The sequence below is a fragment of the Fusarium odoratissimum genome, assembly GCF_000260195.1.
Source record: "Fusarium odoratissimum NRRL 54006 unplaced genomic scaffold supercont1.23, whole genome shotgun sequence".
Classification (NCBI taxonomy): Eukaryota; Fungi; Ascomycota; class Sordariomycetes; order Hypocreales; family Nectriaceae; genus Fusarium; species Fusarium odoratissimum.
Window position 1 is genome coordinate 392,324 of NW_022158708.1, and position 15,978 is coordinate 408,301.

Genomic DNA, 15,978 nt, shown 5'->3' on the forward strand with positions numbered 1-15,978 from the left:
ATCGTTCCAACAGGCAATCACTGCTTAACATGAGCTTCAAGGTGATCTTGATAGGTCAGCCCACGCGTTGTGAGCAGACGTAATGCAGACTGTAACATTGTAGGGTGGTATGGATGCGGCCACAAGTGAATGTAGTGTAGATTCCCCCACGTCCATTGCTTCACCGCCGCACCGGATGTGTGCGGGGATGATTTTCGTACGAGAAATTGGCTCCCTTATATCCTCACCTGATCGATCATATCTTCCTCATTCGGCTATGAGTGTTTCGATCACATTGGCAATGCAGTCTGGAACATGGTCTCGTATGCAAGCCACACCGCTGCTGTAAACAATGAATGCATTCCACCAAACGACTGAGGTTGGTTTCCCGGAGATTTTGTATTACTAGGATTTGACAACCAAGTAGTTACGACGAAATAAGCTTCTCAATAAAAATACCGGCAGGGAAGTAATTTTAAGCTGATATCTCCACAATGATATTCGCTTGAATTTTTAAAGTGAACTTTCAGTTGAGCCGCAACGGCTTTCAATGACTCTGCTGAGAACGGAGGTTGTGTGTGTAATTGTCTTACCAGGTTTTGCTCTTTGCGGACAAACGGGATATTGGATATGGTGCTACAAGATGACAGAACACCCCACTTGGGACAAAACGAAATACGTAGGACCGTAAACAATAATTTACTGTCTCCGGACCGTGGGTGACACAACAAGAGCTGAAAGACTCTCAGCCACCCATGAGGTTCCCATAGGACATTTCCCTCGAGCACTCGTATCTGTCCTGTTCTCAAGAATTCATGCACAGGATATAACTAGCATAATGCTTGTTATGCTCTATACTTAATAAAAGTATAATAATTGCCTTATTAGGTGATTTAATGAACGGTTATCCCTTCGTTACAACCGTTGACGCCCACCAAAGAAAATGGTAATGTTGCTTGTTTCGTTTTATGACTCTTTCTCTACGGAATGATTCGATTATGAAACGTCTATCAGTTATAGCACCAATTTCGATCGATCATAGATAGGATAAAAGGGTTGCCTACAGCTGCTTTTGGAGCTTAGAGATATCATGTCGACAGAAACGTCTATCACTACTATTATTCAGATATACCATATCCCTCCTTTTTGCAAACCGAAGAAATCTTATGAGCAACTAAACTGACGAAACATGACTTACAGAACTACATTGGTGCGACATTAAAATCTGGGGTTAGATGGATTGTTCTGACTTGAGACATCGGCAAGGACCAACTGCAAATGCGGTCCAGGATAAAAGGAGCAATACTTGAGACATCACGCAAACAACTTGTTGTTGATGTTTTCGGGACCTGCCAAGTATTCACGCTTTCGTGACAATAGAACCCATAATGTTCGTTGGTTCATGTTGTTATTGCTATATTATAAATGGTGTTTCCCCTTTTCTTAGGTCTGTTACGAGCATGCCCGTTGTCCATGTGCCCATCATAGATATTGAGGTCCATCATGTTCACCGTCTTGTCTCCCAGCTATGACAAATAACCTGCAGCCTCGGCCAGTCTACCTTCACAAATACGCACATTAGGAAAAATGAGCACTGCATCAACCTTCAAAGGACTAGTAAAGTCCACCTATTACAAGTCACCTGCAACAGCGGATCTTCAACCAGCTTACAAACATGATATATCTGAACAAGGCCGCACTATTGAAGACGATCGCCCAGCTGAAGAAGAACCATTGGAGTGCTTGGTCTATTATCTCTTTTCACATTCCATCTTTCGGCCGGCTCGAAAGCCACTGATCCGCTACCTTCGGGACCAAGCCACCATCAAGCCTATTCGCCAGAGTCCGTCGCTTGAGATCATCACCGACCTACCTTCAATGCTCTTCGGAAGCCTTCCGTTGTTGATATCGATATGGGCATTGACTAGCTACTGTTGGATCCCTTTATGCGGACTGATGATATGGGAGCGTACGGGCTCTGATGTCGTATATGAATGCCTGTCATGGATCTTAAAAGGGTTTGGGACTGTGGTGAATGTTATGGGGAGAACATATGAGGGCATCACTACGATAAAAACTTCTGCAGTTATATCAAACGGAGCTCGACGGGTTTTGCAGTGGGTAGACGAACAGATGGATGACGATGAAGCGCTCGGGAGTCTTTTATATCCCCATTGTGGGACCTCCTAGCACAGCAATGGTCAGAATACGATAAAAGAAATGGCATATGATACCAGTTAGATAAAGAGTATATTGTCGACGTAATGATAGGATGAAGAATATGTGCATACAGAGCTTGCCACCGAATAGCTTCGGACACTTATCATGAAGACAGCATATTGATCCCGAATAAGTAATTCACTTGACAAGATGCTAACATGACCACAGGAAAATATGCTGAAGATCGTTAGCATCTTGAGGTTGGGCTGTCTATGATGGTAAGAGGCGTTTGGCACAGCAATGTTTACAAAGCTTGGATCTTGACACAACATGATAAGTGGATAAAATTCGGTGTCAAGCTCCAGAATGGCCGCGACTATGCCTCGACCCATTCCTGGCAACAGAGCGGCCTGTCCCTAGCGAACGAGATCGGTTAAAGTTAAAAGAACCACGAACTTTGATCGTGACAGATGAGGAACGATGATCTAATCTACTAGGACCAATGGAGATTGTTTGGCTGCTGAATTGATCAGGGTCTCAAAGATAGATGCAAGGAACCCGGAAGCGTGCATGCCAATAAGCCACAGCCGACGCCTCTGATGACTGTTTTCTTTTGTACGGACCTGCATGAACGACCATTGACCACTGACGGGACCTTATTGTTTGGATGCGACCACAACGTTGACCATGAATGTCACGTCACGTTTGCGACTGGAGTCATATCTGCCCTTGACAAGCATTTAAGGGGCGTTGTCCCCTTGACAACAAAATGGCCTCAACGTCAATGATTTGGCAGGTAAACACAGTTGACGCACAATAACTTGCTGTTCCAGATGGTTAGAGGCAGTTCAAAGACATGCAAATCGTCAAAGACATCCATTGTGTCGCAAGCGCGTAGTCACTCTCCTTTGAGACTAAAGAACGGGCCAATTCATGCTTCGGTGGCGGTCACCTCGCCAGCCCCGGTCTTTGGTCCTCCACTTGGCTTCCCCCGGACCGCCATCACCTCCGCCGCCCAGTGAGGAGAGACCATGAGAGACGCTTCAATGCCGGCCTTGGAGCGGATCGTCAACAAAGGTCAAGGGCTCTTGGACGCTGGAACGGTCCATGGCATTGGCGAATGGATAAAATGAGCGGGTCTAAAACAAGAACCGTCACTGGTTGGCGATTCCTTGTCAATGCACCCGCCTTCAGTTCAGGGCACCTCTCAACTCTCAGGGCAGCCTACGCTACTGCGCTACTGCGCTACTGCATGCTGTAGCTGCCAGGGTCCAGATTATGGGCGGGCTACCCCTGGCCGGCTTCAACTTCTTACCAGGAGAAGGTGAATATCCAAATCAGACGACCTGACCCAAACCAAATCCAACCTTGTTGAAACTCCACCGCCAGCCTCGCACGATTGTTGAGACGCTCTTTTTTGTGTTTACCGTAACTGCTTTTCCCGCTACTCCATCGTTACTCCTCCGTCCTTTGGCCCTCTAAATAATTAGCTTATCCTTAGAGTTTGGGTTGGATTCCAACTCAGAAATCGACATCGCCCCAGGAGCTCCGTTTCAGCCTCTGGGACCACCCCTCGATGAGCCAACTTCCGTACTTGAGGCGTCTTCTTCGACAGGCTGGTCCTTTCTTCGACCTCTAAACCTGATTTTCAACCTGTTGTCATCATCCATTTTTCTCTCGATATACACAAACCATAACCAACACGCGACAAAACGCCTTATCCTACCTGTTGTCACAGGGGATTCCTGCCTGCCCGCTGGTGCTAGATTGTGTCTTTCGTTCCAGTCTCAGAGACTCTTGCACAGTTCTCCACCAAACTGACGGGCCGGTATGGACGCCCAAGTTAGAGAGAGCCTACATGAGCCTCTCCCTTTGGCCGCGCCTACCGAACGAGCATCCATGATGGCACGAGACCCAGCTCCCGAGACCCCCAAGATGGCTCACGATTCTTTGGTAACGGTTCGCCTCTCCGAACCGGATCCTATAGTCCTTGATTCTCCCATTGCCACCTCGACAATTGATACAAACCAAACAACTCCTACCAAGGATCCAGTCGATAACCGTCCTGATACTCCCATATCTCGCAAGTCTAGCCTGTTGGTAGATGACAAGGACGATAAGGACGAAAAGGACGATAGCCTGGACGACGAATCGAAAACTCTGATTAAGGAAGACGTGGTCGATACAGAAGCTCTGCGTTCTTCTTCAGCGACAATGCCACCACCGATTTTAACAACGCGGTCACTACAAGACGAATTGGCTGATGATGGCAATCTATCAGACGACCAAGACGAAGTGAACTGGGCACAACTTGAGCAAAAGGAAGATGAACAGACCAAGGATGAAGAAACAGACAACGTGGGTTCAGGCACTCTCAACTGTCGGGACCTTGAAGCTAATTCGTGTAGTCAACTGCATTGCTGTTGGCCCGACTTGAACAGGAAAATGCAAAGCTGGCTACGAACCCAAAAAGCGTCAAAGTCCAAGGCGTCGACCGTGCTACTGCTGAACGTAGTGCAGTTAGCAGGCCTCGACCGCCTTCAATGGCACAGCTTCGCCAGATGGTCCAGGGACCAACGCCCGCTGCTCTACGATATTCGATGCTACCGCCACCTCCCATGACAGATCTCGAATTTTACGCCGCTCTCGTTAAGGATTACAAACAAACAGCTGCCCGACTTCCGACTCTTCTTTCAAATAAGATTCGTAAAGGTATCCCGCCACCGTTGCGTGGGGTGGTTTGGCAGAGCATGTCTGGAGCTCGGGATGCTATATTGGAAGAACAGTTTGACCGCTTCTGCGGTGAGTCTAGCCCATACGAAGTCATAATTGGCAAAGACCTGGGCCGAAGCTTCCCAGGAGTAGACATGTTCCGCGATCCAGAGGGTGATGGACAACGTATGCTTGGCCGCGTCCTCAAGTGCTTCAGTCTCTACGACACCAAGATTGGCTATTGTCAGGGGCTGGCCTTTCTGGTCGGCCCATTGCTGATGCACATGCCCGACAAACAGGCATTCTGTGTTTTGGTTCGGTAAGCCGCAGCCAATTTTCCTCCCTCACCTTGGCCACAGTGACATTGACTAACAAACAATCTCAGCCTCATGGAGCAATACGACTTAAGGGCGTGTTTCCTCCCTGATCTGTCGGGTCTCCACGTACGCATCTACCAATTCAAGGAGCTACTACGCCAAAGCCTCCCAGTTTTGTCGAATCACCTTGACGAGCTACAGGTTGACCCTGCTTATGTTTCGCAATGGTTTCTCAGCTTTTTCGCCGTGACTTGTCCCTTGCCGATGCTGTTTCGCACTTACGATGTGATCTTTGCAGAGGGCGCTTCAGAGACATTGATGAGAGTCGCGCTATCCTTAATGCGGAAGAACGAGGCGCGACTATTGGCTTGCACAGAAATGGAGGATGTGATGCAGCTTCTTTTATCTCGAGGCCTCTGGGATTGCTACCATTACAACGCCGATGAATTTGTTCAGGACTTTGTCGGTTTGACAGGTGCCGTTACCGCCGAAAACATGCAGCAGCTCGAGCAAAGTTACCGCGAGTCCAAGACGGCCATCACCAACCCTGTCAGAGGTTCTGAGATTACTACTGCAGCTAGCCGCTTCCTAGGTCGCATATGGGCTACCTCTACCAACAACAAATCTTCCAACCTTAGCCCAGGAAACACTGCACCTGCAAGACCGACGAGTATGCTGCGGCGAAGCGCGTCCAAGCAAAGTCTTGCATCAACATTGAACTCAATGGAGGCCAGCTCAGCCAGCGTCACAAGTTCATCATCAACCGACGTAACCTCAATGTCGAGAGATTCTTCCAATACTGAGGATGGCCGGGAATCTACACCAGTCGGCAATAAGACAATAACAGCCCATAAAAACACAGACGAACGAAACTTGCATAGTCAGATCGAAGACCTCCTGACCGCTCTCAGTGAGCTGCAGCGCAACCATGCTTTATTATCGAACCAGCTACAACGGGAACGCGAAGAGCGACAAGAAGACCGTAAGGCCGTCCAGTCACTTTTGAATGGATTGAGACAGAAGGCAGACTCTGCTACGTCAAGACCCAGCAGTCCACAGCCATCGGTCTTATCCGATAAAGAGGACAGCTCAGAGGCGGACAAAGAGGACAAGTCAGAGACAGAAGGTGATGAGTCTAAGACACCGAGTCCTGAGGAAAAGGTCCCAGCGAGCGACGACGAGGCTCAGAAAGGAGTGCCATCCACCACTGAGGACCTGGAAAATTTGCTCAATGTTGTCGAACAGCGGTTCCAAGTGGAGGATGACAAACGACGTTCGTCTATGCTGATATCGAAGGCGCAGCTGCGGGATGAGCTGAACCACGCGAAGGATCAGCTTGCTGCTGCACTGTCGCAATCACAAGAGTACAGTCGCCAGATCTTGGATCTTAACCAGGAGATGGCCAGTGTGAAAGAGCAACTAAGGGAAAGTCATGCACATGTCAGGACGCTACATCAGGATAAGCAAAGACTCGAGAAGCAAATGCATGGGTTAAAATCCCGGGTCTCATCAGCCAGCTCAGCCCATGAGGTAACCAAAGAACACGATGTGGATCGAGGTAGCAAGACTGGAGGTGGCCTTCGAGAGTTTAAGCTCAACCGCAGTAAGACTACACCGCACCCACCGCAACAGCAGCCTCAGGATCACGAGCCTATGGCGGCCACGACGAGCAAGTTCAACAAGCGGATATCATCCCTGCCTCAGAACCACGAAGCCAGCGTACCAATGGTGACCACGACCGGTCCTGCGCCATCTCAGAGTGAGCACGAGGCTTTGCTAGCTGAGCTTGTCCAAGCCAAAACCGCCGAAGCAGTGGCGAAGCAAGAGGCTGAAGAGGCTCGGCAAAAGCTGGAGTCTATACGCAAATCTCACGGATTGAGCCGCTCCGTATCAGCGCACGCTCCTTCGGCATCGCAGTCTGGACCTGGTGGAGTGTTCAGCCTTCTTACCGGCCACGGGGCAGCTGCCACAAACGAAGTCGCGATGAAACCGGCATCGACAAATGCTGGATCTCCAGGATCTGGAGGAAGTTTCTGGGGTTGGCGAAGGTAGAGAGTTAGGATTGTGGCTTCGGTCTCAACGAACGTTGAACCGTGTTCACGAGTCAGTCACGCGACATGTTTGAAGTGAAAATTGTCGATTCTTTGTACATATTTTGGGAAGCATGAGATTCGTGCCGTCGAGCGCATATGTTGGGATGTCAAGGCGAGAAGCTGGGAACTCTGAGTGTTGGGCATGGGCCACATGTGCCCTTTTAACGGTTGTTTTCCTTGTTTTCACATGTGCCACGAAGGCACCATCATTGTCGTCATATCAGGGCGTTTGTCTACTTAGCACGGGAGTTGGAGTCTAAAGATGACTTCTGTCGGGGTTTCTCAGAATGCCGCACGATCGCGGATTGATAGATACTATATAAGTCTATGTAATTGAAAAGACATTTTTATTCATGATATTCTTGTTGCAAAATTGCTCAATGATGCCTACGATATCTACTGGAAGGTAATGGAGAAATCGGAATTAGAGCTGGGTACGTACTAGTAATTATGATGCAAGCCATCGATCGATGGGGATCATTCAGCCTCTGAACTTGGCACTTGAACATGTCATGATTAGTATCTTTTCGTTCAGGACTGAATATTGGCGCTCTTTATAAGGTCTCCATTGGAATATTCAATACGATTTCATGAAACCATTAATCTCCCCTGGTTCAGGAAGTTTGTGGCATCAACATTCACGGTCGGATAACTCAGCTATTCAATATTTAGTGTGGTGGTGATAAGAAGATGCAGGCTTGTGCCCTTTAAGTTAGAGCTATAAAGGCAAGGCCCTGTCATTTTGAGATAAAGAACCCCCCTTTTTAGTGCGACTTTCACATGCGTTAGAAATGACCAGATCATCACGTCAAAGCATCATACAGGTTTATGCAGCATTGCGGGTGAATTCTGAGGTATCCCGTACTTTGGCTTGAAATGGTAAACTGTCGTCTGTTTACTTCTAGCTCCATATGTCACGAAGAGAATTGACTTTTGTCAATTTTTTAGAGCTGCATGCTTGGAATGTCGTCGTTCAAGCTCCCTGATGACGGGATCAACCCTTGTTGACGGATCAGCTTGGACATTTGGAGAAGTGGTGACATTGGCGGTACCTGCAGCTGCTGACTGGTGGAGCGCATATTGGATGTACTCCATAGGTCTAGCACTGCGTCATGGGTAACAGAGCTCCACTGGCATCATGGTTTGGTAAAGTATCCAAGCTCCATCGTCCAGCTTTTGGACAAAGAGAGAGATCCAATGCTACGCAACAGGAGCTCTCTCGTTGACACCGGCGTTGTTGAGGGTCGGTCCACTAAAAGGAGATTTGCAGTGATTCACAGTAGCAATTCAAATCTTGCTGTAATGGACGGATAATAATGCGTGGGTACCACTACGAGCAGCTGGAGTTGTGTAGCCAGTCCAGTTTTTCTTTTGGTGGGCTGGTTGGCGACACTGTCGTCACTCGTTCGTTCCCCCGTGCCTTCTTTCCCACCTGAAGCAAGGACGAAACTTGGTCCCCTCCAGCACCTAAAAGAGAAGTGTCCCGTCCCTCTACGAACACAAACGTCATTCCTGATTCCTTCTCCTCCATCATACAAACCTGACTTCCTCGCTCTCGACGAGACTCTTTCAACCATCATCACCTCACCTCACCTCACATCACTTCACTCGTACTGAACTTTTAGCACTCTCAAGGTACGTTTCACATGCCTTATCCTGGACCTAGTCTGCTGCCTCTGACGGGGTCGCTCGTTTCGCTTGACTTGCCTGTTCCTCTCACACGACCACTCACCTCGCTCCCCCGACCGGACGCCCCTTAAGTCTGTTTTTAGTCACCTATCGGCTCAGACGAAAAAAACGTTGCAGCTCTGTTGTAGGTCCAGAGACGGGGAGCGGAGCGAGCTAGAAGTCGCTACGTAGCAGTAGCTTGTCAGCGTCGTCCCCTTGTCCTTTTTTACCCTGCATTAAACAAACAAACCAAGCTGTCCAAAATTTCTCTGGCCACTTTCGCTCACGCCGCTTTTCGCTTTCTAGAGAACATCTTCTTCCGATTCACCTCCTATTCTCGTTCCCATACTTTCACCTACAACTCCACGACGGTACTTTCAGCGAGCGCACCACTTCTCTACACATTCTTCACACTAAACCGTCGAAATGGCTGATTCCACCTTGGCCGCCAACGGCAACTCTCTTCTTGAGACCACCAAGACCAGTGAGGTATGTTTCTTGCGCTGAAATGCGCTGATATCGTACGGGGCGCCTCGAACAGACTTGCTAACTTCACTTTACAGTGTTTCCCCGCGATCTTTGCGCGTCAATGGCACTGCCCGCCATGATACAAGGCCTTCCCGCAGACCAACATAACTGACTCGACTTCCAGACGCCGCTGCTGCGTATCAATCCGTCGCCAACGGTATGACGCTTCGCTAAGAACTGTGATTTTGACATGTTGCTAATGCTGAATCTTTCCAGGCCCTGTGGCTCAGAACGTCTACGATCACACTCAGAAGGCCTCCAACGAGCTCTCTAACCTTGCTGCTGCTCGACGCACTCCCGCGAATCCCGCTGCTACCGGCCAGCCGCTAACTCACTACCACTCATTCTTTTCTGAGCTTCTTTCATGGAACAACCCTCGTAAGTTGACTATTGTGTCCTATCTGATCTGCGAGAGCTAACGTTAGTGACACAATAGGCGCATCTGCCATTGCTTATGTGACTATCATCGGTGCTATCTTCACTGCGCGATACCTGGATCTTCTCCGATGGGGACTTAAGGTTTCGTGGATGATTCTTGGTGTAACCATTCTTGCCGAGGTTCTTGGCAAGGCCATTCTCAACAACGGCCTTGCTACTCAGGTTCGCCCTCGTCGATACTACACAGTACCTCGCGAGACTCTGGATGCCCTTATTGGGGACGTTCACGAGCTCATTAACTTCTTTGTCATCGAGGCCCAGCGAATCATCTTTGCCGAGAACGTTTTTGCTTCCGCCGCCGTAAGTTTGATATTCGACAGGTTTAACAGCTAGAACTAACATTGAACAGGCTTTCGTCGCCGCTTTCATTTCATACTACCTCGTCAAGCTTGTTCCTTACTGGGGACTTGCTCTCATCGGTACCACCGTCGCCTTCGTCGTTCCCCTTATCTATACATCCAACCAGGAGCTAATTGATGAGCAACTCCACCACGCTTCCGAGCTCATCAACTCCCAGACTGCTCAGATCCAGAGCGTCGCTTCGAAGCAGATGGAACAGGTCTCTAACATCAGCAAGCAATATGCTGGTGACTACAGCGGCAAGGTTCAGGACCTTCTTCGTGGCAAGACTCCTTCTCGCCAGAAGATTGACAAGCCTGAGCAGCCCATTTCTGCCAAGCAGCCGGAGTTTCCCTCTCCTCCCACTGAGGACCCCATCAAGTCCACAGAGGCTCCTCAGATCCCTACCCCTGCCGCTCTCAAGGAGGAGCTGAATGCGCCCACCGCTATCGATACCGCAACCCCTGAGCTCCCTCACGAGGACGTTGTCCCTAGCAAGGAGCCCATGCTTGCTTCTTAAGTGACTAATAGGAGACGCGCCATGTGTACACGAGCTCAGAAGGCTAAGCTGCCCTGAGCAATGAATATGTTTTACGGCATTTTGGGGCGTATGTCGATCCTTGAATTAGGAGCAAGGGTTGTTCAGATTGGACTCGGGCGTGAAATGGTTTCTTGGGAGCATTCTTTAACACGCAATGCGACGACGATTGTTGACGTTGATGAAGGGTGGTTAAAATACGGATTGAGCGGGCAGATGCTGATGTCAGGGAGAGTATTCCTATGGAAACTCTTGATTAATACGTATGGGAGGACATCGCATCTGGCCTGTTGCTTGTTTTTGTACGTTTGTGTCTCGAGGATAGGTGTTTAGGATTGTTACTGTGTAGCTTGCTGAAGCAAATGCTATTCACTCAACTTTTAAACATACTGAAGAATTCTGCCATGTGCACGTTACCTACATTAGGTTCGTCATCAGACCCGGGAGTTGAATGTCCAAGTAATGCTATTGTGCTGTCTTGAAGGAGGTTTTTATACTATGTGAAATGCAATATGATTGATCTTTTGATTCTCGGAACGCCAACCCAACAAGGTATACAACTGGCACCTTTCTAACCACTTCCGTATAGTTCAAGCAACTGTAACGGAAATATTTACTCTCTCCTTTACTTCCTGCGCTTACCGCCACCTCCGTCTTCGGCGGCTGCGCGCTTGCGACCATTCTTCCTCCAGAAGTCCTTGGATTCCCGTTTCTCGCGAGCTTCCTTCTTCTCCTCGCTGTCTGCCAACTTCTTCTGGAAAGCAGCGCGGTTCTTCTCCTTTGCAGCACGACGCTTGGCAGCAGCGTCGTTGCGGATTGTGAGTAACTGCTGCATGAGAGCGCGGGCTTTCTTCTCCTCGGAACCAGGAGCCATGACGACAGCACGCTTCTGCATGTATGTCTCTTTCTTTTGCTTCTTGGTTTCAACAATCTGCGACTTGAAGGGAAGGTCGGCAGCAAGGGCGCGGGGAACACGGAGAGGGTTGAAGTGGCGGGTCTCTCGTTCAATAGTGCGGTACTGGCTGTTCTTGGGCTGGGGAGTGGGCACGTTCTGATCACGGCGGACCTCGCCTGTGAGTCGCATGGGCTGCCAGCCGATGAGGTTGGTGACTGGATTGTAGAACCGGTGAGGCTTAATTGGGTACCAAGCACGCAAGAAGACAATGTCACTAAGAAGAATCTTGTCCTCGAAAGTTGCGCGGAATTGGCCCTCGGGCTTGGACAAAGCACGCTTGATCTGACCACGAATGCCAGAAACCGTCTTGATAGAAGCTCCCTCGAACTTCGCGATTTCAAGAGATGAGTTGAACATGTCCTTGATGAAAGCTGTGTTCTTGTAGATCTTTGCAGGTGTACCAGTAAGCTTGAGCTTCTTGACGATCTCTGTGGACTCATCGACGCTGAGGATTGTACCAGTAGCAGCGATGCGGAAACCGGGTGTCGACGCTGACATTGAGTTGAAGCAAACGAAGCCTGTGTTGGGTGCAATTAAGGGACCATAGATAGTACCGAAGCAATGCATATGCTCAGGTGTATACTTGAGCATACGGTTACGTGTGCGCGAGTCGGTGGTGCTGTAGATGGGCATGGTTTGGAAGCGACGCCATCCCAAAGAGAAGATAAGGGGGTCATTTGTCTTGAGAATGCGCTTGTGCCAGCGGTGACGCTTAATGCGGACTTGAAGATAGCCGAATCGGTCTTCAGTAGTGGAGAGACCACCAACGACGATAGGTCGACGAGCATCAAAGAGCTTGACAAATTCGGCCGGAACACCCTCGAGGACAACCTTGGCATATTTGCCGGCTCGGTAGCCTTCCACAGCAGAGCGTTGACGTTCATCGAGGTTCTCAAATTCCTCCTTGTTGATATCGAGCTGCTTTTGGATCATAGCCTTTTGCGCCTCGTACCACTGATCCTCACCAAACTCTTGCACATCTCCACCTTCTCGTCGAGCATTTGCCTTATCATTGAGGAAACCCTCACGATCTTCCTCTTCGAATCGCATCTTGAGTTCCTCCTTTCGCTTTGCGTTCTTCTCTCGCTCGGCCTCAATATCCTCGACAGTGGGCTGTGCTGGCTCTTGTTGGCCTTCAGCTTCGAGATCCTCGAAGACACCATCGCCCTCATCATTTGAGTCGCCCAAGCCCTCGAAGTCGCTGCCATTCCCATCCCCATCACCGTCATCATCATCGCCGGCAGCGAGGGCTGTCGAAGTGAACTTCCTCCGTAAAGCTTCGACGTTCTTCTCTGATGCCCATTTGGCCGCTAGATCCTCGTAGTCATATGCGGGTATTGACCTATCCTCTATAGCGTCTTCCTGCTCTTGTTTCGACTTCTTAAAGAAGTCATCTTCATCATCGTCGTCCTCGATATTCTCCTCTTCCGATTCGTCATCCTCGCCCTTCCATCGCTTGAGAGCATCTTCAGGGCTTAGTGAGTCGTCGTACATAAACCTAGCCAGATCACTTGTGTGATATGAGCGTCTCTTGCCATGAAGCTTCATCGCAGTGCCATTCAAGTTGTCCTTCCACCTTAATGCTGCTGCTTCCTCATCTGAATCGTATTCTTCGTCGTCTTCCACCTCTTCCTCATCAGACAATGCTCCAAGGTCTGAGTCACTGTCGGCAAATGCAAGATCATCTTCACCGAGTTCCTTATCGGCATCCTTGCGGAACATGTTGCCTAACTTGCCTTCATTAAATTCAACCTCGGCATCCGAGTCCAAGCTTTCGTCACCACTGACAGAGCCCTCGTCGTCCTCGTTTTGGTCATCATCGCCATCTTCTCTTTGGGCAAATCTAGGTTTGCGATGTGTTTTTCTGCCAGTGTCTTCCTCTTCTGGCACTGCCTCGACCTTGTTGCCGCCCTTGAAAAGCTGGACGCCACCCTCCATTTGGCCAAGAAGCCTTCGCTCAGCTTGAAGACCAACAATCATCTCTTCTCCTTCTCCTCGCTCGGCATCATCATCCTCCTCCCGGTCGAAGCTGAAGCCCTTGTCGCTGGTGATCCAGATGGCATCACCGTCGATCTTCAAGCCACTACGATCCGACATGGGAGCATGAAGCTTCTTTTCCTTTTCGTCAAGTCGCCTTCGTCCAGTCTTGCCTGTGATCTTCGCCATTGCCAGTTCCATCGATGGCGTTGGACAAGGGTCTGGCATAACCTCCATATTAGATACTGTAAAATCACCCAAACCAGGGACGTGGACTCGTTGGTTGTGCGATGCAAAATTTGTACCTCGCAGGTAACCGGATAGAACAATCGACCGGTCGCAGTTGGGGTCTTCCTCGATCTTGGTAGGGTGTGTAATATCTCGGAAGCTGTCGATGATAGAGTAAGGGTGAGAATTGCGCCAGACGAGAGGACGTGGGTTCTTCATGACAGAGAGGAAGCGTGACAAGTTATGGATTTCGCGGTCGGGATATCGGCCGTTCATAACACCGGAGAGGTAAAAAAGGTGGGCGCCCTGGTACAGCTCTGTCCAAAGTCTCCTCTTGAGACGCTTCTTGGCATCCTTCAGCGCCTGTGGCTTCCGGAAAAGATCGAGATGTGTCAAGATACCAAAGACGTTTCCTGGCATACCTGTAGCGGCAAGAATGTTGAGAAACTCCATAGTTTCCATCTCAAAGCCGTAATTTCCATCAATCATCAAGAGGACAATATCGGCAACCTTTGCGATGTCGACCATGGCCTCCAGTTCGTTTGGGCACTCGACAAAGGTCAGGCGTTGCTTCTTCGATGTGACGACCGTCACAGGGCCCTGAGGGTCCGATATCGTTTCTTTGGCATATCGTCGAATGAGCGATTTCATCAACGTCGTCTTTCCTACACCGGGAGGGCCAACAATTGTAACGAGTCGAGGAGGGGCCTCATCGGGCAATCGATCCACGAGCGGGACATGGAGACGCTTTTCCTTGATCTGTTGATGACTTTTAGCATTGGGGCTTCTTATTCAAGGGAATAGAGAAGAGTCCTACATCTTGCGATCTCGCTGCCTGTCTCTGGAGCTTGCCAGGGTTGGCGAAGGAAAACGCCTTTGGGTTGCGCTCTGACATTCGTTAGTATGCGCCAATCGCTAATTGGAAGTGTGTATGAGAATAACTTACCGCCTGTATGCTGCTTCTTGTCCTTCTTGTCCTTGGACTTGCGATGCGGCTTGTGCACTTGATCTTCCATTTTTGCGTGCGACGTCTTCACCTTCCAAAGACCATCGACTAACTGGCACGGTCTTCCACCTTTCACTTTGCTTCCAAATTTTTTTAGACGCTAATAGAATTGTTATCGATAAGAATCGCGTTTCGCCAAGAACGTTGCGGAGACCGGGCACTGCCACTGCTCTCAGCATAGCCACATGTGGCTTGTACTTTTTGGACCCTATCCACTCTAAAATTTAACGTTATTTTGTGAGCTGCCCGTTTAAGCATAGAGTCACTGGCCTTGTCAACGTGCAGAACCAACGCGTGTCTATTGTCCGGTGACGCATGCTTTGATACTTGACCGCTGTCGTGGGACTCATTTCGAACAAATTCTACGATTTCTAAGTGGTGAGTCCCTAAGCTGATAGGTGAACAGAGTAAGACGCGGCTGAATTACGACCCATCAAGTGTAATTTCTATCGAAAAGGGACCAACCTATGCAGGTGACATTCATGTTGTACTAAACAGTCGTCAGATGGTGGGTAACAAATAAATACCATGGAATTCAACAGTGTTATTGAAAGAAATCGTCTTGAGATGTAACCCACTTGAGGCATGGAGAGTGTCATTCTCACCGTTTTGTCTGATCCAAGACACCATGTTTTTAGGTAGATAGATCCTCGCGGGATTCCGTATTAGCCAATTCGAGGTCTCTACTCATCTTCGAATTTGGCTGAATGGCCAGTGGAAACGCCAAGTCGCCGAGTGAGTAATCCCCAGCACTGGCGTAATGGAAGCTGGTCCTCTGTATGACCATCAGTCCAAAGTGACCAATACCAGCTGCATGTTGCTCCTCTTTATTCCTAAAGCAGCATCCATCACTCACATATCTCACACATATCAGGGAATAAGATGGTGTTCTGCGTATGCGCTTACACAGTACGTACGTATTCCCGGATTCTTCGTCAGCCTTGTACGCACCCATGGTATACGTAGACTTTTCTACTGGCGTGCATGCAGTCCTTCGTCAGCCCTAACGCCTGGTCGATGGCTTCCGTCATGACTCACGC

The 15,978-nt window shown here is 49.3% G+C and overlaps 5 protein-coding genes across 7 annotated transcripts; 3 read left to right on the forward strand and 2 right to left on the reverse strand.

Annotated features, from left to right (window-relative positions):
- The first annotated feature begins 692 nt into the window (after positions 1 to 692).
- FOIG_11868 (uncharacterized protein) lies at positions 693 to 2,266 on the forward strand. Its single transcript, XM_031212505.1, has 2 exons — positions 693 to 925; positions 1,180 to 2,266. Exon 2 carries the CDS (start codon positions 1,567 to 1,569, stop codon positions 2,167 to 2,169), a length of 603 nt encoding a protein of 200 aa, XP_031057899.1. The 5' UTR covers positions 693 to 925; positions 1,180 to 1,566; the 3' UTR covers positions 2,170 to 2,266.
- Positions 2,267 to 3,382: 1,116 nt separating this feature from the next.
- FOIG_11869 (uncharacterized protein) lies at positions 3,383 to 7,620 on the forward strand. Of its 2 annotated transcripts, XM_031212506.1 has the most exons (3): positions 3,383 to 4,497; positions 4,548 to 5,170; positions 5,237 to 7,620. In XM_031212506.1, the coding sequence occupies exons 1-3, from the start codon at positions 3,970 to 3,972 to the stop codon at positions 7,218 to 7,220; spliced, it is 3,135 nt and encodes a 1,044-aa protein (XP_031057900.1). In that variant the 5' UTR covers positions 3,383 to 3,969; the 3' UTR covers positions 7,221 to 7,620. The 2 variants fall into 2 exon arrangements, with proteins under 2 accessions (XP_031057900.1, XP_031057901.1); XM_031212507.1 differs by lacking the exon at positions 3,383 to 4,497 and having other exon boundaries at positions 4,498 to 5,170.
- Positions 7,621 to 8,442: 822 nt separating this feature from the next.
- FOIG_11870 (uncharacterized protein) lies at positions 8,443 to 11,283 on the forward strand. 2 transcript variants are annotated; one of them, XM_031212509.1, is made up of 6 exons: positions 8,443 to 8,896; positions 9,236 to 9,413; positions 9,582 to 9,614; positions 9,674 to 9,835; positions 9,894 to 10,195; positions 10,245 to 11,283. In XM_031212509.1, the coding sequence occupies exons 2-6, from the start codon at positions 9,356 to 9,358 to the stop codon at positions 10,752 to 10,754; spliced, it is 1,065 nt and encodes a 354-aa protein (XP_031057903.1). In that variant the 5' UTR covers positions 8,443 to 8,896; positions 9,236 to 9,355; the 3' UTR covers positions 10,755 to 11,283. The 2 variants fall into 2 exon arrangements, with proteins under 2 accessions (XP_031057903.1, XP_031057902.1); XM_031212508.1 differs by having other exon boundaries at positions 8,443 to 9,413.
- On the reverse strand, positions 11,140 to 15,026 carry FOIG_11871 (uncharacterized protein). The gene is made up of 3 exons (XM_031212510.1): positions 14,879 to 15,026; positions 14,750 to 14,820; positions 11,140 to 14,691 (listed from the first exon to the last, which is right to left on the reverse strand). The coding sequence occupies exons 1-3, from the start codon at positions 14,946 to 14,948 to the stop codon at positions 11,398 to 11,400; spliced, it is 3,435 nt and encodes a 1,144-aa protein (XP_031057904.1). The 5' UTR covers positions 14,949 to 15,026; the 3' UTR covers positions 11,140 to 11,397.
- Positions 15,027 to 15,572: 546 nt separating this feature from the next.
- On the reverse strand, positions 15,573 to 15,893 carry FOIG_11872 (uncharacterized protein; the record flags this gene model as incomplete). The annotated part of the gene is made up of 2 exons (XM_031212511.1): positions 15,573 to 15,771; positions 15,856 to 15,893. The coding sequence occupies 2 exons, from the start codon at positions 15,891 to 15,893 to the stop codon at positions 15,573 to 15,575; spliced, it is 237 nt and encodes a 78-aa protein (XP_031057905.1).
- Positions 15,894 to 15,978: the final 85 nt, after the last annotated feature.

What these genes read in the sequence shown, in the direction of transcription:
- FOIG_11868 (XM_031212505.1), top strand. Translation starts at nt 1,567, where the DNA reads ATGAGCACTGCATCAACCTTCAAAGGACTAGTAAAGTCCACCTATTAC.
- FOIG_11869 (XM_031212506.1), top strand. Translation starts at nt 3,970, where the DNA reads ATGGACGCCCAAGTTAGAGAGAGCCTACATGAGCCTCTCCCTTTGGCC. An exon ending in AGGATGAAGAAACAGACAAC is followed by an intron (nt 4,498 to 4,547) that starts GTGGGTTCAGGC and finishes TAATTCGTGTAG; the next exon opens with TCAACTGCATTGCTGTTGGC. An exon ending in GCATTCTGTGTTTTGGTTCG is followed by an intron (nt 5,171 to 5,236) that starts GTAAGCCGCAGC and finishes AAACAATCTCAG; the next exon opens with CCTCATGGAGCAATACGACT.
- FOIG_11870 (XM_031212508.1), top strand. Translation starts at nt 9,356, where the DNA reads ATGGCTGATTCCACCTTGGCCGCCAACGGCAACTCTCTTCTTGAGACC. An exon ending in TCTTTCATGGAACAACCCTC is followed by an intron (nt 9,836 to 9,893) that starts GTAAGTTGACTA and finishes GTGACACAATAG; the next exon opens with GCGCATCTGCCATTGCTTAT. An exon ending in ACGTTTTTGCTTCCGCCGCC is followed by an intron (nt 10,196 to 10,244) that starts GTAAGTTTGATA and finishes AACATTGAACAG; the next exon opens with GCTTTCGTCGCCGCTTTCAT.
- FOIG_11871 (XM_031212510.1), bottom strand. Translation starts at nt 14,948, where the DNA reads ATGGAAGATCAAGTGCACAAGCCGCATCGCAAGTCCAAGGACAAGAAG. An exon ending in CAAGAAGCAGCATACAGGCG is followed by an intron (nt 14,821 to 14,878) that starts GTAAGTTATTCT and finishes AACGAATGTCAG; the next exon opens with AGCGCAACCCAAAGGCGTTT. An exon ending in AGGCAGCGAGATCGCAAGAT is followed by an intron (nt 14,692 to 14,749) that starts GTAGGACTCTTC and finishes AGTCATCAACAG; the next exon opens with ATCAAGGAAAAGCGTCTCCA.